Source organism: Talaromyces amestolkiae (genome assembly GCF_001896365.1).
Source record: "Talaromyces amestolkiae strain CIB chromosome Unknown scaffold1.1, whole genome shotgun sequence".
In the NCBI taxonomy this organism is placed as follows: Eukaryota; Fungi; Ascomycota; class Eurotiomycetes; order Eurotiales; family Trichocomaceae; genus Talaromyces; species Talaromyces amestolkiae.
Window position 1 is genome coordinate 1,073,715 of NW_024468037.1, and position 27,550 is coordinate 1,101,264.

At 47.3% G+C, this 27,550-nt stretch overlaps 6 protein-coding genes across 6 annotated transcripts; 2 read left to right on the forward strand and 4 right to left on the reverse strand.

Annotated features, from left to right (window-relative positions):
* Window positions 1-427: 427 nt before the first annotated feature.
* Window positions 428-5,205, reverse strand: BHQ10_000359 (uncharacterized protein; the record flags this gene model as incomplete). The annotated part of the gene is made up of 4 exons (XM_040875862.1): window positions 428-552; window positions 611-935; window positions 1,013-1,029; window positions 1,419-5,205. The coding sequence occupies 4 exons, from the start codon at window positions 5,203-5,205 to the stop codon at window positions 428-430; spliced, it is 4,254 nt and encodes a 1,417-aa protein (XP_040728864.1).
* A 3,893-nt stretch (window positions 5,206-9,098) lies between these two features.
* On the forward strand, window positions 9,099-9,745 carry BHQ10_000360 (uncharacterized protein; the record flags this gene model as incomplete). Its single annotated transcript, XM_040875874.1, has 3 exons — window positions 9,099-9,230; window positions 9,405-9,507; window positions 9,591-9,745. 3 exons carry the CDS (start codon window positions 9,099-9,101, stop codon window positions 9,743-9,745), a joined length of 390 nt encoding a protein of 129 aa, XP_040728865.1.
* A 1,124-nt stretch (window positions 9,746-10,869) lies between these two features.
* Window positions 10,870-14,997, reverse strand: BHQ10_000361 (uncharacterized protein; the record flags this gene model as incomplete). Its single annotated transcript, XM_040875885.1, has 3 exons — window positions 10,870-11,275; window positions 11,486-13,799; window positions 14,361-14,997. 3 exons carry the CDS (start codon window positions 14,995-14,997, stop codon window positions 10,870-10,872), a joined length of 3,357 nt encoding a protein of 1,118 aa, XP_040728866.1.
* A 957-nt stretch (window positions 14,998-15,954) lies between these two features.
* Window positions 15,955-16,275, forward strand: BHQ10_000362 (uncharacterized protein; the record flags this gene model as incomplete). The annotated part of the gene is made up of 2 exons (XM_040875896.1): window positions 15,955-16,197; window positions 16,264-16,275. 2 exons carry the CDS (start codon window positions 15,955-15,957, stop codon window positions 16,273-16,275), a joined length of 255 nt encoding a protein of 84 aa, XP_040728867.1.
* A 527-nt stretch (window positions 16,276-16,802) lies between these two features.
* Window positions 16,803-19,121, reverse strand: BHQ10_000363 (uncharacterized protein; the record flags this gene model as incomplete). Its single annotated transcript, XM_040875907.1, has 1 exon — window positions 16,803-19,121. The coding sequence occupies one exon, from the start codon at window positions 19,119-19,121 to the stop codon at window positions 16,803-16,805; it is 2,319 nt and encodes a 772-aa protein (XP_040728868.1).
* Window positions 19,122-20,878: 1,757 nt separating this feature from the next.
* BHQ10_000364 (uncharacterized protein) lies at window positions 20,879-21,946 on the reverse strand (the record flags this gene model as incomplete). The annotated part of the gene is made up of 1 exon (XM_040875918.1): window positions 20,879-21,946. One exon carries the CDS (start codon window positions 21,944-21,946, stop codon window positions 20,879-20,881), a length of 1,068 nt encoding a protein of 355 aa, XP_040728869.1.
* Window positions 21,947-27,550: the final 5,604 nt, after the last annotated feature.

Here is a 27,550-nt window from a genome sequence, read left to right on the forward strand (position 1 = left end):
GAAGAATTTGAGTTTGATATAGCGTGTTCTATTCCTGTCTATAGCATGGCCGTCCTTCTATATGCATCACCCTCGTACATATTACCATCTTGAATGTATCCAGTTCATCTGAGCGAATTGTTTATGTTCTATTCCCATGAATAACCACGTGTGAATCGTTGTATGCCCCAAGCTTACATCTACCGATATTTTCATAAAATTTTGTTTTAGTCATGTTCCATTTCTCATGTCTAATCAAATCTGGCCAACTCTGACACTAAAGGATCCATCTATCTGTTTGCCGCTGAGAAAAAGTTGAAAGCACCATCGAAAGTCGAGTTGTCAATCCAATTCCTCCACCAAATAAGATAAGAAAGAGTCCCTTATATCATAAGTAGCCGAGTATGATGACGGGAGTCAAAACTTTTGCAGTTCGCTTGCGAAAAGCTTACTGGCTGGTCTGGAAGTAGTTGAGGAGGACGGAACGTTCCTGGGACTCTTCACCCCAGTCCTTGACGACGACGCAAGAGCAGTTGACGACCTTGCGGGCGTTTCCTTCGCGGTCGAGCTGGCCTAAGATCAACAGATTAGAAGATATTCCATAGGACAAGGAGGAAGAGGGGAAACGTACAAAGACCGACCCATTCACCAAGGACCTTTCCATCAGGGACCTTGATCAAAGGGATATCGTGTTCAGAGCAGAGAGCGACAACAAGCTTCTTGTAAGCCTCCTCCTCGCAAGACTCGTTGAGGACACACATGTGCGCCTGGCGACGGTCGAGGGCCTTGGAAGCCTCGCGAAGACCACGGGCAAGACCGTCGTGGATCAAGGCGATCTTGAGGACGCCCTTGAGCGCATCGTTGACGGACATCTGGCCACCGCTGGACTCAGCGGGGACCTCGACATCCTCGGCCTCGGCGACGGGGGGGTTGGAAATGGTCTCTTCTCCGTCCGACTATAGAGAAGTAATGTTAGACGTATGTTTCTTCTCTCAAGATCCGATAGTCGAGTATGAATGGAATGGATACGTACCATTGTGATGATATTATCTGGTGGGTTGTTGTTTAAATGTCGGATTATCCTCAAAGAGTAATGGCGATGGATTGGATAACTTTTCGTTTAAAATCCAGTGTCTGAAGCAATTCCGACGATTTTTGATGCTCGCTAAATGTGTGCCGACTTGCCCTAGCCCAATTTGGTAAGTGCGGGCTTGATTATGTAACCGTTTCAGCCAATAAGGCTCTACCAGAGCTCACCACGGAACACTCATACTTTCATAGTAGTTGGAGAAAACATCTATCAATAGTCTGTCATGTACGTTGCTAACAATGAGGTATCATAATCATACACGTAATACATAGGAAAATACCAGCCCAACGTAAAAACATAATTGCTTCAACAAGAAACTCGCCTAGTAGCAGGAATCAAACATATGTACTTGGACGTGTGTGTCCGAACCCATTCGTCAACCCATTCACAGTAGCTGCTGCTTCGTGATGGTCAGGGTAATACCCATTGCCATTCACTTTGGGTCCATCCAGTGGACTGGAGAAATCGCCATGTGACGATGGCTCTTGATCAATATGCATCTTCAGGAAGTCAATATCAAGGCCATTGAGGTGAGGAATATGAGGCACTAGATCCATGAAGTCGGACAACTTAACCCAAAAGACGTGTTCCATATTGAAATATTTGGGCCGCGTTTCGCCATCTCGTTGAATGACTTCTCCGAAAGACGAGCATGGCACTTCCATATCATCTCCATCAACCAAGATGCGCCGCGTCACACGCCACAAGTTCAAACGTTGCGTGTAAGTAGCCGGCCGTTTCTCCCAACTAGCATACTGAGACAATTGCAAGTCGTTTGTAGCAAGAAGAGGCGCCACTAAGAAATTGGGAACCCATACCTCCTCTGCAACTTCTGGTACGCAAGAAGAGTCTAGCTGTACGGTTCGTGCAGTGACCACGGGCATAAACTGTTTCAACCAGGAATGACTTTTAGCTCGAGGATCGTTGGCTCCCACAAGATTTGCAGAAATTCGGAGTCGGTTGGGAAGTGCATCGCGCCGTCGCTGCTCTTGTTCCTCATGTTCCCTGCGGAGCTTGGCAATACGCAGTCGCTCTTGCTCGGCCCTGCGTTGTCGTTCTTCCTCTTGTTGTTTGACGCGCCGTTGTTCTAATTCTTTACGCTTGCGCTCCTCCTCCTCGCCCTGTTCACGGGAAAGACGCGCTTGCTCTTCTGCTTTACGAGCCGCCTCTTCCTCTTTGGCGATGCGTTCCTTTACCAGTTGCTCAGCGGCCTTCTTTTCTTCTTCTTCTTCTTCTTCTTCTTCTTGGGCCTTGCGGGCATCACGTTCTTTCTGTTGCTGTTCTTCTTTTCTCCTGGCAGCAGAAGCCTCTACTTCCTTGCTAGCACTCTCATCCATCGGTATGCGTTCGAGCTCTTGGGTGTCTTGCTTCTTGTGCTCCTGCTTCACTGGAACTGAGGCTTCAGTTGTACGTGCGCGTTTTTCTGGAATAGCGTCTTTGGAAATCCTGCCTGTTTCAGGGTTGTCTTTTTTACTGGCAGGGACCTTGGTAGCCTCTGAGGTATCATCACCTTTCTTGTGAGTCCCATTGAGCAATTTACGTGAGTTTTCTTCGTGCTGTAACCGACGTTTCTTCTTCTGTAAAATCTCTTCGGATTCTCTGCCGCGCTCCGATCCTCGTGAGCGCGACCGTTCGGGCGAGACGCTGTTGCGCGGCCGTTTCAATTTGACTGGGACTTCCAAGGTATCTTTCATATCTTTTGCGTCCTTCAACGCACGAGGATGCGACTTGGTTAGCTCTTCACGCGAAGAAACAGAATCAGTTGACATAAGACTGAGCCTGCGTCGGTCACGATCTGGAGGTCGACCAGCGATCAATCTCCGGCGTTTTGGGACATCATCGCCACGGTTGACTGAGGACGCATCGCTTTGCCGTCTTTGTACAAGAGATTTCTTTGACTTGGCCGTTTCGTGCTCAACAGAATGCTCGCTGAGAGCATCGTCTTGGGCAGCTGCTTTGTGAAGAGATGTGGCGATACGTCTCTCCTTACTCTGCAAAGACGGATCCCGCTTTCTAATCTTCTCCTTGCCAACAACATCTACTGAGCGAGATGATGTCGGACTGCGAACAGGCTTKCGAAGAGTGCTGACGGGAGAAGAAGAAGATCGCCTCGCCGCCTTTTTGGGATCCTTCTCTTGTTCTCGTGGGCGTTTGGGAGATTTAGCCTCGGCCTTTCGTGCTTTTTTCATCCCTTTGTACTTATCATATGCTCTCTTCAACAAGTCCGCTTCTTCCTCCCAGCCATCACCCTGACGTTCTTCTGCAAGTTCGTAGTAGGTTTTACCGCGGTATAATCGTCGCGCCGGATTGAAGCCAGGGTACTCCAGTAACAGACGTATAATAGCCAGATTGCCTCGACCGATTGCGGCCAGCATGGGCGTGTTGAAACCAGGCCGACAATTCGGATTCTGAATAGGCTCAGGATCTGCATCTGCATCGCCCATTCCTAACAGCAGAGACATGACATCTTCATGTCCGCCTTTAGCAGCTGCAATCAAAGATTCTGTATCAGCCTTTTGAATCACATTCAGGATATTGGCTACMCCAGCCATATCACCCTTCGCAGCAAAATTACAGAGATTCTCCGGCGTCGCCTTTGTCCATAAAAGGTCATTGCGCGTTGCCTCACTTCTGACGGTCTTTCGCCTGCTGAAAGCACTCGAACCTGGCGGCGGACTCATCATCAAGTGTGCCGGAGGCGAATCTCTCGGACTGGCACCTGATGTGGCACGAGGGATGGATCCCTTGGCGGACGGAGGTCCATGGTCTTCAGAACGTCGTTTCCGTGGCGGGKGTGCCTTGGCATGAGATATGATCCTCCGAATCTCGTCGTAATCCTCCGTATCAGACGGTACTAGATCGTACGGCTCGTCGCCTTCAGCATTGCCCAATCGGGGGTTTGCGCCTGCATCAAGCAGAAGTTTGATGACTTCCAAATGACCATTTTCCACGGCATCTATAAGAGGAGTGTCCTTATCGATATTTCTCGTGTCAATCTCGCATCCTGCATCTAGTAAAAATTTGACGATTGGTGCGCAGCCTTCCAAAGAAGCAATTTGGAGCGGAGTATTTCCGGCGTTGTCAGCCACATTCAGATCCTCTGGCCGCTCAGCGTGTCGGGCTACCGCAACTTCGTACTCCTGAGCGGCGCAAGCTCTTGCAAGGCGTGTACGTCCGTTCTGATCCCGTTGCTTTTTCTGATTTGAAGGCTTGGCCGAAGAAGCATGGACGCCTTCAGATGTGAGTCTTCGAGACCGCGCTGACGGCATTGGAGAAGCGCTAGCAGACGATGACACCGACAAGCGATCCTCAGAACTCTGACGGCGGTGACTATTGGTCAAGGGCGCTGGAATTTTTCGTTTTCGTTGTGTAATCTCGCCTGATCCTTGATGCGGACCTGATGATACTCGCTTGTGAGAGCGATATGATGGTGAAACGGAACGGTGTTTTGACAGCGAGGCTGTCGAGTTTGTCGCTGGATGAGTCTTTTCTCGCCTTTCGCGCTCTTTGATAGAGCTCCGGCGCCGACGTTCCTGAACATGCGAATCATTATCGGTAAAATCGGCTTCCATTGCACTTCCACTAGGACTGCGCTTCCGAGAACGAGAATAGGCGTCAGGAGTCTGACGATCATCGGAGGTAGAACGAATTGAGTCTCGACGAGCCTTGACAGGCGCAACGGCTTCTGTCCTTTCTTTTTTCACGACAGAAGACAAAGACGACGTCCGAGAGCGAGATTTCGTCGCCGGTGCGGCTTCTTGTATATTAGTCGGCACATCGTCCTCAACACGCTTGCGTTTTCTCGAGTTTGGGGACAAGTCCCCATCGGCCATACCGTCTCCATTGCGCCCTTTGTCGGCGTGTACGTGGAGAGCATGTTGTATATGCTTTCTTCTCTTCTCCGGCGAAAGAGATTCTCGACCAGACTGAATGATAGTCTCTGCTTCAGAGTCTGCCTTGGCATTTTCTTCTTCTGGATCCGCAGTGGCATTATCTTGGGGAACTGGTTGGTTCTCGTCCGGTCCATGAGGAGATGGCGAAGACTTCAGTGCTACATTGTCCTTGTGTCCCACGCCGGGGCCATCAGTACCTACAGGATCTAGCGACGACGACGGAGGGACGTCTGCATCACTCATAGCGTTTGAACCAGTCTTTGTTGAAATTTGCTCGTCATGCTGGGCTGCCGTGGCGGCGATTGTCCAAGGACAATTCGATCGGGGATGAATACTACTACCGAAATCGCGGGTCGACCGGCAGCAGTGTAGAATTATCGAGACTCAAGTCACAAGCGGTGAAATCGGATCGAGGGTACACAAAGAGAACCGATGCGCTAGAGAAGCGGGTGGCAACACGGGGTAGTAGGTAGTTGTCGCGTGGATGTTGTGTGTGGAAATAATCGGTATCGTACGGTGGAATGAGGATGTTGAATAATGGAATACGAGAGAATGGTGTAGTAAGTGTTGAGGGGGAGTCGAGATGAGATAGAGAGCGAGAAGCGAGGATTAAGGAGGGCAAGGAAGAGGAGTTGACGGGAGCAGGCGAGGAAGGAAGGTAGAGAGAAAGAGAGACACAGAGACAGAAAGAGAGAAACGTGAGTTGGTGGAGTCCAAGATCGCATTTGGGCAAGGGTGGGTGGTTGAAGCTGGGAAAGAGCGAACCAGCAGCAAGCGCATCAGCTATTTCGGGTTTAGTGGCAGCGACGATGGGGCTGGCAGAGCCAAGCTGAACGCTGACTGGCCAGCCTTCTGGAGCGCGGGATTGGCTGATCTCTCTGCTGTTGATAACGTGTCGTGTCTTCTCTCCTCTGGACGAACGAATTCTTCTTAGGATTGTTCTCAGCTTCTCATGAAAAATCAGCATTATAGCACATTCCACACTGAACGATGCTATCCAAGAACAACACCAACGAAGTATATTCTCCTTGGTTACAGAGTGTGCCGCCACCGGTGCCTGAGAAGTGGCCAATACGACCTTAGTTTCGCTATACTACGTAGTCTGGATCGAGTTGAGCTAAACACACAGTCGCGCCTCGCAAAGTTTTCGATCGTCTCCTGATTAAGATTGTCGGGTCAACTAATTTAGTTATCGTTGCAAGCTGAATGACATAGCTTAATAGTTATTCAAGGATGAAGTCTCTGCGTCGCTGCCCTCCTTCATAGTACGTACTTGCATGATGATAGGGGGTGGCCTCACCGCTCTGCAGTCAGGCAGACAGCCTAAGGCTCGCAAGAGTCGCAGCCATTTGTGGTTCTCTGTCGATCCCTGCTGCCGCTTTCGTCCTGCAACTTGCCAACCTCCACCTGGCACGCCCAATGTGACCGCTAGAGAGCGCTGCATAGCTGGCGATCCAGCTATCGCTCAAGCTATGCCAATAATTATGTCGGTAATACCAAAAAAACCCCAACAATAGAATCGAAACGCGCGTGACGTGGTATGTGTCAAAGTCTTTGTCAAAATCAAGAATTCACTTCTGTGTATTGTGAGGAAGACAACCAATCAATCATCGCGGAGCCAAGCTGCCGGTGGCGGCTAATCTCAGCTCAGAATCCGCTGCGGCTGTCAAATATACGTTACGACTCAAATACGGTGCACTAGTTCTTTGAGCAGCCGCTCTCTGGGAAAACTAATGGTAAACCAACCATCATCGTACATCCTGTGTAATTACCACTTTGCAATACGGACACAGTGCTACTATCTTTGTCATTGAATCTCCTTCAAGCCGCTTCCGTTCACATACCACCATCAACTACTACTTCATATAAGACGGAGAAGACATATGCGCGTCCCAGAGCCGACATGCCGTCAAGCGACACCTCAATTGTCCAGAGGTTATTCTGGGGAATGGACGTTGTGGATCTGATTCGTCTATGTTTTATCTTCGCCGCATGTACGGTGCGCAGAATCCCATAAAACACTCCATTCGGTTCCGCTACCTTGCAGAATATTGATTTTTGGCCGTTCAGTAGACATTTACATTCTTCTCTGTGCCATTTTTCAATCACCGATTCGTCAATTACGGTGCTCGCACGAGCGATCGAAACAATGCGAATTCGACCGACCCGAAAAACAGTAACAACCCATCCTCCTCATCATCCCCGTTACACAATGCCGGATTCGTTTCGCAAGTAATGGACGCACTGGCAACGTGGCAGGTACCACACCAATACTTCACGCATTACTACGTCCTGTCTTTCCTGTCCTCCGCATTCTGGATCACTCAGCTTCTTACCAAAGGCCCAGCGTTTCAGTTTGTGGTGTCCAACATGAGCGACGACCATCTGCAAAATTCAATGACCATACACCAGGCCATTCTGTGTACAATCTTGATGCTCATTCAAGGCGGTAGGAGATTGTATGAGAGCTTTGCGCTTGCGAAACCTTCTTCGTCTCGGATGTGGGTTGTGCATTGGCTATTGGGTCTATGCTTTTACACCGGTATCACTACAGCTGTGTGGGTGGAAGGGTCGGGTGCGTATTGCTTGGATGATTGGTACTGATATGCATACTGAATACACTGTAGGATCTGTACTCTCCACCACGCTCACTATTCAAGATCTGCGACTTTCTCAAGTTCCCTCGCTAAGGACGCTGTTGTGCCTTCCGATCTTCCTGATGGCGTCTGGCATCCAGCATGACTGCCATCATTATCTCTCGTCGCTGAAAGACTACACCGTCCCAAAACATCCATTGTTTCAATGGGTTCTCTGCCCTCACTACACAGCAGAATGCGCCATATATCTCTCTCTTGCTCTTCTCGCAGCACCGCGCGGGGAACTTATCAATAAGTCTGTACTGTGTGGCTTGTTGTTTGTCGCAGTAAATCTAAGCGCCACAGCGTACAATACGGAGAAATGGTACAGAGCGAAGTTCGGTGAACATAGTGTTCGTGGGAAGTGGAAGATAATACCCGGCGTATTCTGAAATGAAACTAGAACAAGACATCGTTCCATAAGGGTATCATCATCATTTCCGATTCAGAAATTTGATCGAGTTCCCTAATTTCGCGACTTTAGGCACATCGCGGTAGGTGAGACTGACTCTGGTCTGCCTCTCGTAAGCTCCAGTCATGTATGCCTGCTGGTCTCCAAGTATGCTCCAGTTGCATATGGAATCTGGCTTCAGATTCTCATCCCTCTGAGTGTTTGCAATGCCGTGCAGGTACTGAATATAAAGACTGTCCGTCGTGATCAACAAACTCCGCGGTTCTTGCAAAATCCGATATTTAGGTCCTATATTTCCTTCATCTGCACCAACCATGTCTGTCTCTACTTTCTTCTCGTAAAGATCCAGTACTATGGGAGCCGCCAGACTAACCGTCGCCACCAGTGGGAAGTATGCCGGCCCGTCTTCATGCGGCATGATCCCTTGGCCCGGACAATATTCGTTGATTAGTACATGATTCGGAGCTTTGTGAGGTGCATCTGAAAAACAGCCAAGCTCTTCAAACTTAGGATTGATGATAGGATCGTGTAGCCAGTCAGGTAAAGGCGCTGCTAGGAGAGTATCTGACTTGGTCAGCGCAGCTGGCCAAGTTTGAAGTCGTCGATGAGAGAGTTGGGTCCATCTTGGGATGGGGACCGAGTTTATCTAAACTTGTTAGCTTGGATCCTATTAGTGGACCAAATACACTCCAGTATCAGGTCTGATGATTACCTTGTGCAAAATCCGCTCCTCTTCTTCGACTGTGATAAAGTTGGGTATGTAGTATGCATTTCCAGGTAGGCTAATGATACGTGCTGTATCAAGAACAGACATTTGTTTCCGGTGTTTATGTCGAATTAGCAACTAATGTCTATGTATCTAGTTGCAGATGAAAGATGGGCTCTTAAAACAAGCAGGTCAAATGATGATAAGTGCTGCCTAAGGCAGAAACAGAACCCCACAATTTGCTTCCATACAATTTCCGTTCCTTCCTTCGATGGGTGTGCAAAGTACTTCATATCACGTTCATTTCAGACCACTTTATCTTCATTCTGTCTCTCATCAGGTACAGATAAGACACACAATAATCTCGGAACAATTCGACTCCATGGGCCCCAAGAAAGATACCAAAGGGGGCAAAAGCAAGGGAAAAGAGTCAAAAGACACCACAGATGGCGACGATAAGGGCAAAGGCAAGGGCTTGAAGGCTGCCAACTCAATCAATGTTCGACACATCTTGGTATTTATACCTTTCTCTATTCGTGGCCCTTTTATCATTTCAGTTTTGTTGCATATCATCTTGGGAAGTGGGCTGTGGCTTTCACGCCCCCCCACGCCTCCATTGATATCAAATAATGAACATGATGTAAAGTGGTCTTGCAACTAATCAGTGGCATCCGACTGTTTGATTTAGTGTGAGAAACACTCCAAGAAAGAGGAAGCCCTAGAAAAACTTCGCAACGGCGCCAAATTCGACGAGGTCGCCCGAGAATTCTCAGAGGACAAAGCCCGGCAAGGTCTGTCATTCCCAACCACAAGTAATCGATCCTTCAAAAACCGCTGGCTAATCTCCAATCCTTCATTGGGGGTTGTCTTACAGGTGGCTCTCTAGGCTGGAAAGTACGCGGAAGTCTACACGGCGATTTTGAGAAAGTGGCATACGACCTGGAGCCTAGCACAACGGCAAATCCAAAATATGCTGAAGTCAAGACCGGGTTTGGATATCACATCATTATGGTTGAGGGTCGGAAATAGCCCTGGGCACTTTCTTTTTTTTTTTGGCGCTTTGTCTCCTAGAGATTTCATAATCTACGTACTTGATGATCTATAGCGTATTACGTATCATGTTTATTTCTTTTGCTGCCGCGAATATATGGTGTGGGGGATGCGGAGATCGTTCTTTCACATCCGTGGGGGAGTTCGGGGAAATTGACGAGTCTACCGCCTCGTATACGTTAGTCTAGTACGATCTAGACGAGTTCTACATATTATGTATCTTTCCGAACGTCCGGACGAGGTTAATAAGAGTCCTCTAATTGACAGGTTGCGGCGATGCTTGCACTGTTCAGGATGAGCTTGAGGGCTTTTCGATTCATGTATCACAACCCCCTTATCTGCTCTTGGATGGTCTCAAGCCACAATACTCCGTGTTTAACATTTTTCTGTGATACCCTTAGTGTATCCACGCGGGATAAAATCCGTTGACGTAGATCGAAGTCAGACTGGGGGTTCAAACTGGTATACCTCCCCGGATGGTGTACAGTCGAAGTCTATCCCACGCAAGAATAAAAGCGCCGACATGCCATCCCACCCTCTGTCAACACCAGTCATTGAAACCAACTTTAAATTCCAGCTCGCTGGGTCCTATAAATATCGAGCCAATATCCACATAGCTTGACACCTCAAAGCCTATCTATCATTCTAGATTGAGATGCCACATTACCCAAACCGGCAATTCCAGTACTTTCCATAAGCGGAAACAACAATGATTAGGGCTTGTACACATCAGTCTGCGAGAGAGCATATCAATGGCGTCAGCAACATGTGTTTCAACAGAAACGAAACAGCCACTACAAGATGAAGAACTAAAAGTATTGTCGGTTCCTCTACTACTTACCAAAGACGGCCTACCAACAGGAAGATGTATGTTCATAAAGCTCCATCAATCATTGACAGATCAACGATGTAGCTGCGAGTCCTACCGACAAAAGCAGACTGTAACAGGCGTTTACTGCGACTGTGGGCATCAGGCCAGCTACCATTTATACGCACAATGCTACGAGGATGCAGCAAGCCAGCGCATCACAAAACCAAACCCAACTTTCAAAAAACCAGCACCACCACCACTAAAACAATCACCGACCGACCAAATCAAAGCCCTAGTGCAACGCCTCCAAAACCTCGAAGCTCGGCACAACCTCGACACCGCACACTGGCACCAACGCCTCCTCCAAGAACGGCACGCCCACCAAGAAACCCTCAAACAATTCCAGCAACACATCTCCACATTCACGCAATTCATGGAGGCGATACAACAGCTCGATGTGCAGCGTAGATTTGGCGAGGTTGAGGATCGGCTGGATCAGATGATGGACTGTCAGCAGCGGTTGTTTGATAAGGTTGTTAGTGTGGAGGATTTTGGGATGATGTTGGAAGATAGGGTTGTTGATGTTGAGGAGCAGAATGATAGTGATGTTGGGCTGGGTTTTAGGAGAGCTCAGAGTGGGAATGATGATGTTGGAGAAGCTGGCTGTGAGTGTCGTTCCAGAGGTGTGAAGAGGGAGACTGGAAGTGATGAAGAGATTGAAGCCGTGGGCTCAAACTACAAAGTCGCACGGAAAGAATGAAATGTCAATGAAGGTTATAATATGAATTATATACAGAAGAACCCAATATTATAATATAATACACTGCCCAAAGCCAAAGGCTTAATAGAATTTGTACTTATCAAAACGACTTTTCCGCGAATTGTGTTGGGTCAATTCTATCGCCAACCTGCAAGCTGTCATGTAAAACGCGCGAAATTCCTGCACCAGAGAGTCACTTGCAGGATCAAGTGTTTCGTCGACATTCTTGCGCCCCTGCAATTGCGTATAGTACGAAGGCGAATAGTACGAAGGCGTGGCGTTGACAAACATCTCAAGATTGAGCTGGTCACTTCTAGAGTCTAAAGACCGCTTGAAATTGGGACTGTAGCAGAGCCTCTCCCCGGAATACTCGTATGTGCGTACCATGGTTCCTAGGGCTTTCTGCACGCCAGGAAACCAATAATTTCCTTCAATGGTTTTGGGACTCTCGGAAAGGTTCTGATCAGACAGGATGTCGCGCAACAGTTTGCCCGAAACTGGCACCTGACAACTGGGAGGAAACGGTTGCTTCGGATCGCTGAGCACCTCGTTCAAAGAAGATAGAAGTGCGTTTCGCAAGGCTTCGGGCTGCTCAGTCCCGTTCACTCCGTATATCTCTTGGGTAAGTGTTCGTGTGAAACGAATGTCGTAGTTGACCTCAGGTAGAAGGTAATCTATGCTAGTTTCTTCCACAATGGCTTTAACACTCAAGAGTTCAGGCCCGGCGAATGGAAACTTGGCTTCCGGGGCGGTGATCCAGGGAACAGAAATTTCGACTTCGAGAACAGGTAGTTTGTTATCGTTTGGCTCGCACGGAGTCATCCTGAATCGATGGAGTCTAATCTGCGTTCTATCGCCTGGAAATATTCGACGGGTTTTCACCAGAGACTCGCCCTTGGGATGAAGCCATTTGTGGAAAAAACGCGGGAAGGAATGTTCTCCCAGCTGAGTAGCGTTTATTTTCGTCACACTATCCATGACATCGGAGGCTCGAAAGAGGCATTGTCCGATAGTTGCTGATATTTTCTCCTCGAGACCGTGTTGGCCGTTTTTCCTCGATTTTTCTCTCAGTACCTGAAGTATCTCAGACGAGAAAGTAGGTTTATGTTGGCTAAATAAGGGTGGCAATGACTCCCCGTTATAATCTTGAAGTGATGTCGGTATAGCCCACCTCGACCACGGCTTTCCTCTTTCTAAAAGGCCCATGGCTTCCCTACGCTTCTTTGATATTGGGGCCATGAAACCACTGGCGCTGGACGGCACGTCGGCACAGAAAGAGATCTGCTCATTTGCAGACTGTGAATAGTTTGCGAGTTCCAGATCGCGTTTCATTCGAACAAAAGCCCCGTGTTTTGCAGTATATGCCGCCGAGGCAACTGAACTTCGACCCGGATCGTTTATGTATATGCCCAAAGTCCGTGCTATTGAGTCCAAAAACCCGCTCTTCGCCGCTTTGCCGTCAATCAACCACGATTTATCATTCAACAGGGGCTGCTCGAATGATTTCGTGTGAATTTTTGCACCGTATGCCTTGACAATCTCCCGAACCGATTCGCAGGCACTGCGATTTCCGGAGACACGTATAAAATTCAGCGAGACGAACGGTTCTATCTTTGTATTGTGGGAATGCGCCAGCTCCTCCAAAGAATATTGTTGCGATGATAAGATGACAGATATGACTTGTGACGGGATATTCACTTTCAGACTGCCTATCTCGTCATGTACTTCAAGCTGCCAACAGTCTCGAATAATGCGCTCTGTCAGTATGTCCTTTCTGAGTTTTTTCGCCTTCTTGGTTTTCTGAAATTCTGAGACCTCTTCGCTCGATAATTCATTGTCCTCTGACGCCTCACGAGTCGCAGTGGCCTGCCACTGCTCGTCGTCATCGTTCACTTCATTGTCGTTTGGATTGAAGTCTATGACTTCTTTTGGCGGTAATGGTGTAGATTGTTGGGGGAAGCTATCATAATATTTTGATAGCTGGCTTAACGTAAATCCCTCTTCAACCTTGGCTTGAAGTTCAATGAATTCTTCTCTCGAAACAGTATCACCCGGCGAATACGATGCGCGAATTTCGTCGAGGTAAGCGGCGTACTCGTTGTTGTCGTTTCCTCTGTTGATACTACCGAACAACTCCGCGGAGACAGGCGAGACGACCTTCTTCGGGGAATCATCCGACTTTTGATCATTTTGCTGCTCGATAGTTCGTCGTCTCCGTTTTCTCAGCGGAACAACAAGGATCTGGCCGGGTTTTCCAAGCGCGTCGACATCGAGCTTCTGCGTCCGTACGGAGTTGTGATTTCGATATCTCTCAATATGCGGATCTTCATCTTCGTAATCGGCAGCGGATGGACTTTTATGGTCGTCGTCTGGCTGATTGGGGGAGCTTTCATTGTCCGCGATAGAAGAAAAGTTTGAGTACCGGCTCGACAGCCCTACAAGCTGCCTTTTGGGTAGTGGTGCTATGTAGGGTCGTATTGAGAAGACTGCATATTTTGACGACCTGCCGAACATTAATAAATCAGATAAAAAAAAATCAAACGAAAGGTTGGCGCATGGCTTGACAGGGTAAGGACGAAGGTTGTAGTAAGAGAATTATTTTCTGGACCTCCGTCACGATCTCCGCAAAAATATTTGGTGCCTGAGGCAGCGACCTCCTATCGGCTATTCCCATCGTATTATTGCTTGATTGTCTGGGGTATCTCTGATTTATTCATATTTTCTCTTTTTATTTTCTTGTGCGAGGGCTAATATATCTTCTCTACACCATTTTTCGTCTCCGCGATTAGGAAGCCATGGCTTGAGCACATGCTTTGCCTCTTTTGCAGCCAATGACCGAGCTATTAGCCAAGGTAGTCCCTCAATTCCTTTGTTCTTGAAGTCACTATAGTTCTCTGACTCAAGAATAGCTTGCCACCGCAAGTCTTCGCCTCTTAATTCCGTGCAGATTTCGTGCACTAAACTCCACATCTTGACTCGAGAAAGAACGGATGCTCCCCGTAGAGATATTGATTTTAACTTACTGCCCTGTTTCGCACCGCCAATGATGCATTCAACAACCGCAGTTGACTCTGGGTTTATCCGTGGTGTGTATTCAGTGCGTGACATATCATTGACTTGATACGGATTGAGCGTTGAGCCTGATGCGATCCATATAGCGGATATATTCCCGGGCTTAACGGCCCTTCTTGCGACGTCTGATCTGTATTTCCCAAATGACCACATGGGTTTCACAACATCCATTGAGACTGATAGTACTTCAAATGGCCGAAAGTGATATTCAACATCTACGTTCGGCGCCGAAAAAGTCTGGCCGACGAGCGCTCTCATCCGGCCTGTCGGGCCGCCTCCAAACGCCCTCTCGCACCCAATCTGAGATATCTCCTCTTCTGGGAGCACCAGTGCAGTGATATAAGCGCTCCTTGTGGGCGCAATAAGGACACTGGCGGGATATGAAAGAATCGAGGTCACTTGTCGAAGAGCTAACTTATCCGTACATGATTTGCTGATGGTAGGTTCTGCATCTGCTCGACCTGGTTTCCGACGAACGACACCGAGAATTGAAAAATGAGCCCTGCCATCAAGAAGATTTTGTTGGTCTTCCTTCACGTCAGCTGCTGGTAGGACAGCCCAGGGTGTTGCATCCTCTTGCTCGGCCATGCAAAGTTCCATGCTGCAATCACCGCATGGAGCACATGTAGAGTACATGTAGATTTTGACATCGGGGTGTATTTCAAAGGGAGCTCTCATGTCATGTGATCCTGTAGTCACTCGTCTTCTAACGAAGGGCGTCTTTTCATTAATCTGACTAGATCCTGACTCCAGATACTGCTGTTCCCGCTGGATGACTGTGGAGCATTCATTAATGAGCCAATAGTTCAGAGCCCGAACAGCTAACACTTCGGCATGGCAATCATGAAGGACCATGCCACGGCACTCAGGAAGTTGAGATGCAGAGAGACATCTTGCCCCGGTTCTGTAGATGAATCAATACTCGATGGAAAAAAAAAAAGATTGAGATTGACGCTGGCCACATACGCAATTGCAACACAAGTCAAAGTTTCCGAAGGAGTATCCTGTCCTTGTACTCAGTTAGTAGCTGGCGTACCTGAAAAGGTGCAACTCAAGATCTCCATAACTTGATGAAAGATTGCAGTTTCTTGGGCAGATATCTTGACATACCTTGAGAAATCACGAACCCACTCATAGGAATCCATTCTCTAGAGCCATCGTCACGAGTCCGTGGCTTATAACGTGCGGGTAAAGAGTCAAAATGTGCATGGACAAGTGCAGCAATCCGAGTTGGGAGGGGGATTGTTTGCTCCCTGTCCATCACGATGCTGAGGATAATATACAGTCAGTCATGGACATCCTCACGCCACGGCTGTTAAATATCGATCATTCAGACGAGATTCTGGGTTAGATACAAGCTGTGAAGATATATCACTGTCGCTGAGGATTTGGTGGTACAATTAAGTGACTATTCCTGTTGTGTACTAGCGCATATATGTTCGATTTGAAGTGGGTCATCAAGAAAGACTTCCTTCTTTCCCAGCTCTTCCCCTACAGTTCTGTCATTTCCTTAACAACGTCCATCCTGAAACAGAATAAATCAACATGGCAGACAAACTACGCACCCTCCAAAACCTCGAAGCACTTCAAACTCGCTACGTCGGTACTGGGCACGCCGACACTACCAAATACGAGTGGACCTCCAACATCGTCCGCGACAGCTACGCTTCATACATTGGTCATCCGCCTCTTCTAGGATATATGGCGATTGGAATGGGCGAGTCCAAGGAGAAAGTGCGCACGATGATGATCGAGAAGATGATTAGGGGGGCAGGGAATCCGCCAGAGGTACGGTCTTTTGACATCTCTTGCAATAAAATTTGTTCATCGTGCTAATCTTGCTTTGCGGAATAGGTACAAGATTAGGATATCCGGTCGGTTTACTACATCGAACGACAAATGATGGCAAAATCCGGCTTTTATATGATGGTGAAGGGATGAGAACGGATACTGTCGAACTCGCCGCGCGAACAAGCGCGCGAACAGACGCAAACCAAGGCAAACATTGAAGCCGCTACCCCTGCGTTCTCTAAACTGTTATCTGGGAACAACGGCGCAGCCAACGACTTTCCCCGTCAAATAAACCGGGATAGTGGTGAGGACACTGGCATTCAAAGCAACAAGTGCCGCGGAAGTAGATCTTTACACTTGTCTAGCCAATACAAGCTGCTATTAGATTTGTACAGAATCTCATGCATACGGGGACAAGTCAATCAGTTCATATACTAGCAGTCATTTTTGTCGTCCAAAATAGTACACAATATACTCTATGCATGATCAATTAAACCGCAAATCTGTAACTGTGTACTTTACATCATGAACATATACAACAACGCTAATGCGCCGCTCGATGTCAGAAACCTGCGTTAGTCACACTATACACAGCCTCGTCACTACACGGCATCCTTTGTACCACTCGCACCTTGACTATTCTTCTCCATCTGCGCAATCAGCTCCGTATTTTCCTTCTGTAATCTCCCCACAATATCAAGCCATTTGGTTCTTTCACCACGTAGTTCCTGCACTTCCTTACGAAGACTAGAAACCTCCTTTTTCAAACTATCAACCTCAGACTTTGACCGTATCTTCTCATCGCGGTCTGCGGCTTTGCGTTGATCTGCTTCTAGTTTCCGAATTACTTTGAGTTGTTGGGCTTCAATCTTGTTGAGCCGCGAGACCAATTTTGATTCTGTGCGTGCAAGGTGGTCGATTCTTTTCTGGTTTTGCGCTGCTTCTTTGGTAGTAGTTGCAGTTGTACTACTGCCACTTTCTTCTTCAATTTTGGCGTCCGATTCGACACTGAGCATACTCCCACGAGTACTGTCGACATCACTCTTCACAGACTTACTACCCGTTTGCCCGACAAGTTCTCGAATCTCGGACTGGATGGTTGCTAATTTGACTTCCACTTCTCGCTTGCGGGAGTTTAGTTTGGCGAGCTCTTTTTCTTTCTGAGATGGTTTGGATTTGGCTGAATCACTTTGTGGTGTTGATATCAGTGCAGCCTCGGAGCTCACTCCACTCGCGAACTGAGGTGAGATGTTTGTATTCGAGCTTTCACCTATGTAGATCGGAGGTCTCAAGTCTCTGCTTACGGAGGGTGACATATGAGATCCAGCACTTGCAAAGCTGTCGTCGCTAGCCATTGAAGAAGTATCGTCGTCAACCTCAGTGTCGCCCATCTCCTTCCCGGGTTCATCGCTGAGAACTTCTTCACTCCTTCCGGCTTTGGCATCTCTCATAGCAACAGTCCGACCAGCTTTGCCTTCTCCAGGAGACGGACTCAAACTGGCAGGTATATAGTTAAGCACCGCCTTCGGGGTATAACCTTGCACCACCTTAGCAACACTTGACAGCAGGTTACTATCTGTTCGTTGCTCTTCGTCATCGCCATCATATCTCCCTCTTTGCGCTGACTGATCCAATTGATCAATTCCCTTGTCTCCGGTCCCCTTAGCATCGGGTTCTTGATCTGAAACAGTTGTCCCGTGTTTGCTGGACGATCGCACTTCATCGATTCCGTCAGCGCTATGTCGTCGTCCCGCTTCCACGCTCTCGGTCACTTCGCCGATATCAGCAGTGTCCTCCCCTTCTCCGATTTGATCAGGCTCGGACGCCCAGTTCAAGAACTTGACCGCGTCACCGGTAATACTCTTTGGAGTTCCGCGCTCGACCATCCATCTGGGTACACTGCCACCTGGGTCACTTCGAGTGATCATGATCCATTCCACTGGATTAGGTTCCACAGCTTCATTGCCGGAACTTCCGTCCAGGTCAACCGGTACAGGAGGTTCGGTTTGACCTCTGGGTCTTCCTGTAGACTTAGAGCTCTCGCCATCGAGCACGCTATTCGGATGTAAAGAGGGGCTGTCGTAGGTGGTTGCGCTACGAGTGCTGGCTGGTCGTTTAGTGTGCGCCTCTCTTGCTGTGGTCTTTTCGATTGGTAATTCTCTGATCAACTCGACAGATTCGTATTGTCCGCGAATATAGTCATCACGCTCCGGAGCGTCTGGATGTTGACAGGGCTTGGAAACAATCATATACGTGGGTGGTAGAACAAGATCACTATCGGCTCCATCACTCAACATCGCATCCGACGTGATCATCAAAGTGACAAAATCACGCGGAGTAGTCGGACCAGGAAATTGAGCCGACAACTCATAAACCTCGACTTTACCCAATGCCTTTTCTGTCTCTGATTCTTTGATTTCGACGTTTTCTAACCTCCTATCCCCACCAATACCTCGTATACTCGTTGCCGGTATCCGACCTTGTTTCAACTCCTCTTGACGAGCTTTGAGAGTCTCGTCCATTTCAACCTGCATCTTCGACTTCCATCTACTAAATGGTAGACCCTTGTGCACACTCCGACGAGCGAACCATGCACCCTTGCCATCTTTGCCAGACAATTTATAAATAGGTATATTCAATGGATTCTCCTTGGCGTTATTCATCTTAATCGGCTTCCCCCATTCTTTCCGCAATGATGCAAGTTGCGATTGGGAGACAGAAATTGATACCGCACCGGTTCCGGTATCGCCGAGTGATGCGCTCGACGGGGTTTGTTCTGGGACTGTTTCGGCGATGAGTCGTGCTTTGGTGAGGATTTCTTGGACGTATTGCCGCAGGTCGCTTGTGGAGGAGGAGGATGCGGGGACTTCTTCCCATAATATGGGCTTCAAATATGACAGGGCTTCATGAAGCTCTGCCATTTTTAGTCTTGCTATCTGTGTTGTAAGTTATCAGTGTCAAGTACTCAAGTACTCAAGGAAGAAGACTGGGGTACGGTAGTCACCTTATCAGCTTATCACCTCATCTATGAACCGCAAGTATGGACAAGGATTGGCAGTGGACAGCAAATCAGCATGAATCAAATGGTATAGCAATAACAACAGAGGAACAGCATCTAAGTAACAGATCATAAATGGACAGATAGTTGCCAGTGAGAGATGTTGTGCAACCCTGGAGATTCTTGGTCAAGAGCCGGTTCCCCACGACGTCATCGATCAACAATCCGACGCTAAGTCAACGATTTCAGATACAACACACACGACTACAAATAGTCAATATCTTATATCGCATCGAGGGAAGAAGACATATTTGCCAGTCGGAATTATCGGCAGACAATAATTTGACTGCGCCTCCAGACATACTCACCATCCGCTGATTTCCGACTCTTCCGTGCAATCGGCGTCGGCGTTGTAGGTCTGTTTACTGGCCTCATACTAAACCGTGGCTGGTTTTACAATACATCTAAATGAAGCATAGAGATTGTTCTACTCAAATTAAATTTCTGTCTGAATCAAGTAGATACAGTATTCCACGATCGAAGCATACAGAAGAAAATCCCGCCTCTGCAGCAAACGACCATTAATCAGACGAAAATACTTCAACGGGAAAGAAGAAAGAGAAAAAGTGAGGAGTGAGTGATCCAAATTTGATAGTAAAAGAAAAAGCTCAAGTTATATATTGATATTCCAGCATCCGTTTTTTGACTCGGTTTCTTGAACTCGAGGTCAGTCTCCAGTAACCAGCACTGGAGACAGTGATAGGAGGATGTCCCTATCACAAAGAGTGTTTGTCTTGCTGAGGGAGGAAGGATGGACATGGATGGTGGAGTCACCCAGGAGGATAATCGAAGCATTCCAGTCACGGACTGTGAAGTTTCAATTTACCTCCTTTGGCCACGCCCAATTCTTCCTCCCTCAGGGCAAAAACAGTAATTGCGGCCGGATTGTCATGACCAGATGAAGCAATCTCGAAAAACCGCACTGTTGCGGAATCCGCCCATTTCACCAGATCTCTTTAATAAAAAAGGTCTGCCAGCCCGCATACACAGTATGTTGGAATGAAAATGGTTGGTGTCGGACAAGATGGCTGGGTGATAGAGATGGCAAAGCCGGTGAGATACTGGTTGCAATGGTCCAAGCCAATTACATAGGTACCAGTTCACAGCACGAATTGTGTCCGACCTCCTCATCCAACCCTCCAGGCCTTTGCCGTGCGAAAACAGTAGCGCAAACAGTAGAAACAAAAGACATAAACATGCAGTCATATCCAGCCGCGAGGCTAACAAGGTCTTTCATGAACATGAATAATCAATCCCGCATCACATCTCCTCCTGGGGAGTGTATGGGGTTGGTAATGTAAAACAATTGGTATATCTCAGATAGCCCCGCCGGTTCTTATGCAATGAGAAATGAAAAACAAAAACAGAACAAACGCTTGCTGAAAAATCTCACAGAAAATCAAAAATCAAGACTCAAAAGCATGCGACGTTGATGCAACAAAATATAGAACAAGAGGGAGTATCACCGCTGGTGGTTGGTATCGTATCAAACGCTAACGCCTTCATTATGCCTTCTGAATGCTGATGCCTGCATGGAACATTGTTTTCTGGTGTCGGTCGGGGGAGGCTCCCCAATCTCAGACTTTCGGTCGATGTCAGGTTGAGCTCTGCTGTCGTGGCTTACATTGTTGTGCCGTAAGACAAGGCAGGGAATTCTTGATATCGTTCCGGGTAGCCGCCGAAGCCACCACCAAAACCGTTCATGGATGCCGCCGTGCTGCATGGTTGAATCAACATGCTAGGGAGGGGCAGCGCAGCAAGAGCAGCCATAGTGACTGGGGCACTATAGTACTGAACAGCGTCATATGGCGCTGTGGTGTATGGCTGACTGAACGAAGGTGCCGGTGATGGTAGTTGAGCTTCGGCCATAGACATCGACATGGTTGTCCACATATTCGGGGCGCCATCGCAAGAAGACACGGGACTGGGACTGGAAGGAACGACCTTCCAAGCTTCTACCGGCATGACGGGTTGCTGGACGGGACTCGACCACCAATCCTCCGCAATAGTAGAACTGGGCAGCAGAGGTGGTCGGACCACATCGGGGAGTCGTGGAGGCGGAGGCGGAAGTAGAGGGACGAAAAGATTGAGGATGGCGGTCTTTGCATCTTCGCTTCGGCCGCCCAGCAGCTCGCCAGCGCCATCCTCTTCCATTCCTTCCAGAGCCTGAACCTTGGTGCGGTAGATGAACTTGTTGGCGGACTGCACGAACTCGGCCTGCAGTTTCTTGAGCTGAGTTTCCTTTTCCGGCCAGTCCCAGGTACTTGCGGCGGTATCCACGGAAAAGATATCCTTGTGGAAGTCGACCAAGGACTCGATTGTTTCCGGAGTCAACTTGAAAGCCACCTCGTTTTGCGACACCATGTCCACATGCACCACGTAAGCCTCGATATGAATCATCTGATAATTGAACATGGCCTCGACTAACGGGTTCTCGTCCTTTTGGAGTTCGGAATCAGGGGCCTTGGGGAACATGAGTGAGCAGAGAGTCCAGATAGCATTTGGCGAGGAGAGAGTTTCTGTCAGGCATCGCGTGTGTTGTGTCGGATTGTTCAATGGTCTCTTGACACGGTTGACCCTTTTGAGGGTGAGTGTGAGCCATTGTTCCACTTTGCGACCCAGCACAACATTCGGATTGCCACGGGGGGCAAACGCTGCTGCGGAGGCGGGCAGCAGAGCTGTAGGCATTATTATGATATGAGGAAAATAACCTCAGTAAATAGACGTCTGAAGTAACGTTGATACAACCTCTTGTAATATATTTGTTGGAACGAAATTATAAAAGCGACATCCGCCCACTCCAGGTGATCGAGATGATAGATTGACACACGATGATAGTTCGCTCTTTCGGGTGTTTATTCGAAATTTTATCGCACAGACTGTCCGATATAGCAGCGTTGGTTGAGTTTGGTTTAGTTGATCGTAGTAGTTAGCCGAAATAGGGAACTTTGTTTGGTTTCGTGGTGCGGGCGAAAGCGCGTTTAGTTATTAAGAAAGTAAAGTCATATAGCTGGATAATAAAAAGAAAAGAGAGGACGTCAGAAGCACATGAATAGTGAATAAAAAAGAAAGCAGTTAGTAAGAAAGGAAGGTTAAGAAGTATAAATGAAGTTGGAAGAGCGAGGAAGAAATAGGAAAATGGAAGAGAAAAGAGTTTTTGGCTTTAGAGTAGGACGAATAGCCCGAAGAGGTAAGAGGGATCAGATTATGCTCGGGCTTAGTACGAAAAGCAGTATTATTTCAGTATTTTACTGTTACTAGTCCAAAATCTCACGATATAGACGAGAAGTGGAGGGGGCAAAAGCGAAGGAGGCAAGACGGGTCCTCTGCATAGGTTAGTGCGTATACGGAGAAACATATGTTACCTGACTCCAGTCATGTACAACGTATGACTACGTAGTATGTATGTAGCATAGACTAGTCAACTCTGTACGTCGTCGGTACAGAGCGAGCTGCTCAGTGGGGGACCGATCGCCTGCAGTTGCATCTAAATGTTTTCCGTATGACAGAGTATGATCGTAGCGTAAAGTAAAAATAAGTTACTCGGCCAAACTATATGCAAGTCAATCCTTAGCGGTGGCACGCATATTCGTATTTGTAATTTCAGGTCACGCCAGAACGCCCGTACAGTATTCTGTATTACCATATCCGTTACCGTGCCATACAGAACTACGGATGCTTCGCACAGTTTTCCCTCTGCATCCACATCAAAAACCATCTCCAATTTCTCAACGAAACTCGAAAAATCTTCTGAGACATATTTCATTAACATATAATGTATCAACTTTGGCATGCAGGCGGCTGCTGAAGAAATCGACGTCAAGCTGCAGTCTCAAATGCTGCCGGCGCAAATTACCCGTGTTGATGGGCGCGTATACAAGCAACCGCACTCGTGGAGATCCCGAGTTTGAAACAATTAGCACTCTTATGGAGGTAAATCATAGAGCTTTGATGTTGCACACCTCGGTCCTGAAGAATATGAAATCATTGAAATCTCCGAATCTAGAAATAGATTCCTTATTGATCTTCGGCCAGGGCCCATCCTTACTCCTGGATAATGACGCATTAGATCATGATCGAACTCTTAGACTGGTAGAAGTGTAGACGTCCTTCCCGATTAGGATTGTGTGATACAGTACAGTCCTCATATGAGAAACTACTAATACGCAGCCTACATTTTTCACAGTAAATTCAGGGTACCGTATAACAGCAGAATCTGCGTACTTCAGCACTGCCACAATCCTCTCACTCTCGGAAACTGGGAAGAATCAAGAAATCTCGGCGCAATGCAGGATACTATTGTTACCAGTAGTACAAAATAGGAAATCTTCACAAGTGACATGCAATCAGTGACTCTTGTTCACATCAATCATATCTACGATACAGGTTGATCATCACATAGTTTATCTATCATGTCAGAGAAAGGACGTAAAAAACTCCTTGCTTCTAGAAATCACGACATGCATGTGCTCTCGCTCCCACGAGGCCGAGTCACGAGGCCGGGTACCGTCTGTAAATTACCAGCCGTCATATCGCAGAGTTGTTGAGCTCATATTATAGGATGTATCCAGAACCCGTGACCTATAACTACCTGGACAGATTGATCTACATATGTACTTAGAGCCTTGATGAAGCTGAATACGCTGACATCCTGCCAATAGAAAGAGTATCGGCGATGTCCTATCTACAGTCGCTCCCAGATCCTCGAGACTTGCATTTCGAGTCAACTTTGTTGATGAATGGAACAGGGCTACTTGAATACAGAGTAAGTACGCAATACCGTATCACGTTTCTTTTTATCTTTCCGGGGCGGCCCGTACGTCCTGTATTTTATCCAATATCAGTAATTTTCCAACCACGGATCGTTGCCGCCAGGTTCCCCGAATGAACCATGGATGACACTGAGTCTATATGAATAAGAATAAATAAATAGATACTCATTTTTGGGCAGATTGATCAGTCTCGGATTTTAGGTCCGGGAGTCTGCGAGGGCGCGTACATCTAACATTATTGGAAAGCGATTCATGGCAATATCGAGGTCAGATCGATTGTTTAGTTACGTACTGACTAGGTCAAACCTTGTACTCAGCCCTGAGTTTGGTAAGGTATGTATGTTTTGTAATGCGATCACCAACATTAGCGGAACAGACAAAAAGGAGAGACCTAGAATATGGCCCAACATTGAAGTGTGTATCAAGTAATAAGGAGAGTAGACGCCCCGTGTCAACATGCTTTTTTCTCAGACTCAGAGTCTTCCTTCTTGCTTCCGTACAAAAAGTCAGAACAAGAAAGACAACGTGGGGCAAAACGTTCACTTGATCGGATTGGCCAGTACCCACAGGGCACATTCGAGCTGATATCCCCGCTACGATCTGCAATTGGGCGGCGCTCGGAGCGTCCGTCTGCGATAGACTCGGCCTAACCGACGCCACCAGCGCTACGATTTCCTGTTTCGGGAATTTCATTGGTCAGGGTAACCTACGCGGCCGTGCTTTTGTCTCTTGTTCCTAAGACTCTTTGGGCTCTTTTTGACTGTTTTTGTATGTCTGCATAATTGCTCTGGTCCAATTAGAGGAGGGGGTATGTCGGTATAATATTCACCCTGGTCCATAATGAGTGCCTGAAAGGGTAACATGCAATAGACCTGTCAGATTCTCGAGATACTGTCGGGAGGAAATGTCTTTGTCGTACATCGGATTCTGGAATATCATTGTTCCAGTGGTTATGAATCTTTAGTAAAAACTCGAATTGTAAGCTCCCTATAATGAGACTACGCAACAACAATGATGGCAACTCGCCATGCTCAATCTTGACGTCAGAGGCAAAGCATGCCACGTAGCACAAAGAACGTTGCAAGATTTGCATTGTCTAAAATCCTTTGAGTAACTTCGCATTGCCAGTTGTCAAACATATGTGGCGGTGGGTACTGCGCCTCAGCGTGGCGGTGTCTCGAAGCAATGAGTTGGCAAGCCCTAAGTCTAGCTAGCCCTAACTAGTAACTCTCGCACCAGAATTTCATGATTGTCATGACATAGTCTTGAAACGTAAGGTAAGTACAAAGAACAAAACATTATCAATACTCAGTATACTCATCAAAAATGTATTTTTTCTTTCTTTCCACGATCGTGTAAACTCCACAGTAGGATTCGACAGAATACTGGTGAATATCTGATAGGTTCATCTAGCTGCCCCGCGGCCGAACACCGATAAGCATCCACGAACCTTGGAAGTTGTGGCCACAACGTTTTCATGAAACATGGCGATATCAACTATCAGACAAGCCACATGACTCACTCATAACTTGACTCACATCATGTGCCGCGGATCTTCGCGATAAAACCAGTTCCTTGATCTTCCTTCGTACAATCAGCAAGACAAGCGGTCTGGAGAAATGCAAAAGAAACAATCGGCTAGAGACGGAAGGGCGCCATGCCCAATAACGGCCCTCGGAGGTTAGCGATATCAGTCTGTAGTTGCGCATCTTAGGGTAGAAGTTTAACGTGACTCATATGGGCCCGGTTTTGGATAAATTCAATCGACCATTTCGCCGGCATAGAACATGTATCATTCAACGCGCAACGCGTACAAGGACACGCATACGATTTGATAGAGACGCGTGAGGATCGCGGTATCAGGTGGTATGCGCATTATGCAGCTGTTCTCTGTGTGTGTCAAGTAGTAGAGGCTTGCAGATCATGTTTCGAAACATTCTGCGAATTATCTTAGCCTTTGTATAGCCCTTATCGATAAGCCACTCCGATTCGTGGGGTTTGGTTATCAGTGAAACATACTCTACTTTTCAGGCTTACATACAACTACGTATTGTACACTAGAGCAATATTGAATCGTCCAGAATAATGAGTCATCTTCGGCTGTTTCATATAATCACAGACTACATACTAGACTGTGATCCATATCCAAGGAACGCTAAAGTCGCGGCTATTCCCGCTAAACATCCCGCTCCTTTCTCATCCAATGTATTTCCAGAAGAGCCAAATGTCACTCTGCTCTTAGTTCACTAGAGTCGTAGACGAGAACGAATAATGATGTACATGTCCAAGTTCATGATTTTGACTGGTTCGTGGATTGGATCAGTAGTGCAGGTCATCATTTGGTATTGTGGCTTTGTTGCTGAATCCTGGGGTTTGCTTGATTACTTACGAATCTAGGCAGTTTCATGCGTAGTACATGTTTGCATCAATATATGGACCATATACTCCAATGCAGGGTAAGGAAGGGATATGGAACAATGAGATCGCATCATGAATCGAGATCATCGCACTGGTCGGCCGAGAGACCAAAGGATATTCTTACATTACTCGCAATGGGATAGGGTGACTTCCAGTCAGCTATTTTACCCAATTGTAGCACTGTACTATGTAAGACTCGTTTAGACTCGGAAGGTATGTCGTGAATTGCTTTCATAGCGAAAATAGTTTTCTTAGAGCTGTTGTCTAGTCCTAACCCTAGAATCAGTCCTGTAATTGTCTCTGACAGGTGCCGGACAAAATCTTTAAGGAGAAACCACGAAGACAGCTGTTCTTTGAGCTCAATGGCCTTCATGTTGTATCATACTCAACTAAGAAAAGTAATTATTCGTATCATACCTATATAGATATCCATTTTTGCCGTAAGGCTTCCCCGGGTGCCTTTGCCGGATCATCAGCTCACCTACACAAGTGAAAAAAAAAAAAATTTGTTGCAAGAAGCATCAGAAAATCTTTCCAGGAACATAAACTTTTCACGCTTCAGCCAATTGTCAAATCGGATCTTAATTGGGATATTACAAGAAAAAGCAGAGCTTGCATCGCATAACATGTTGTGCTTCTCCAGACTCAGTGAACTGGTCCAAACCCTCCTCCATGACCTGGTTATCCCACCTGAATCATTCCGCCAAGGACACCCGTGCTGCTTGTGCGCAGTTTCGCTACACAAGCCGCAATGAATGTTGAGATTGATAAATTCCACATTAGGACTCTGATATGCATTAAATTATTTGATGGATTCCAAGGTTAGAGTCGCGGGTGCTGTCCAGGCCGGCACTGGGTTAAGGTATCTGTGACGGATAGGTGAATCTATATGTGATCTTGCAAGATGATAAGAAAAGTTCAAGATGACTAGTTTATCAAGTACAGATATTAGCTTGGTGACTGTTGCAGGGATCATTGGCGTCAAGTCGTTTCTTCCGAGGAAACGCGGAAGCCTGGGGGATGTTTATTCCAGTCTACCATTAGATTTATCAATGGTACATGTCCAAAGTATCATCAGCAAGTAAAGGAACAACAATATTGA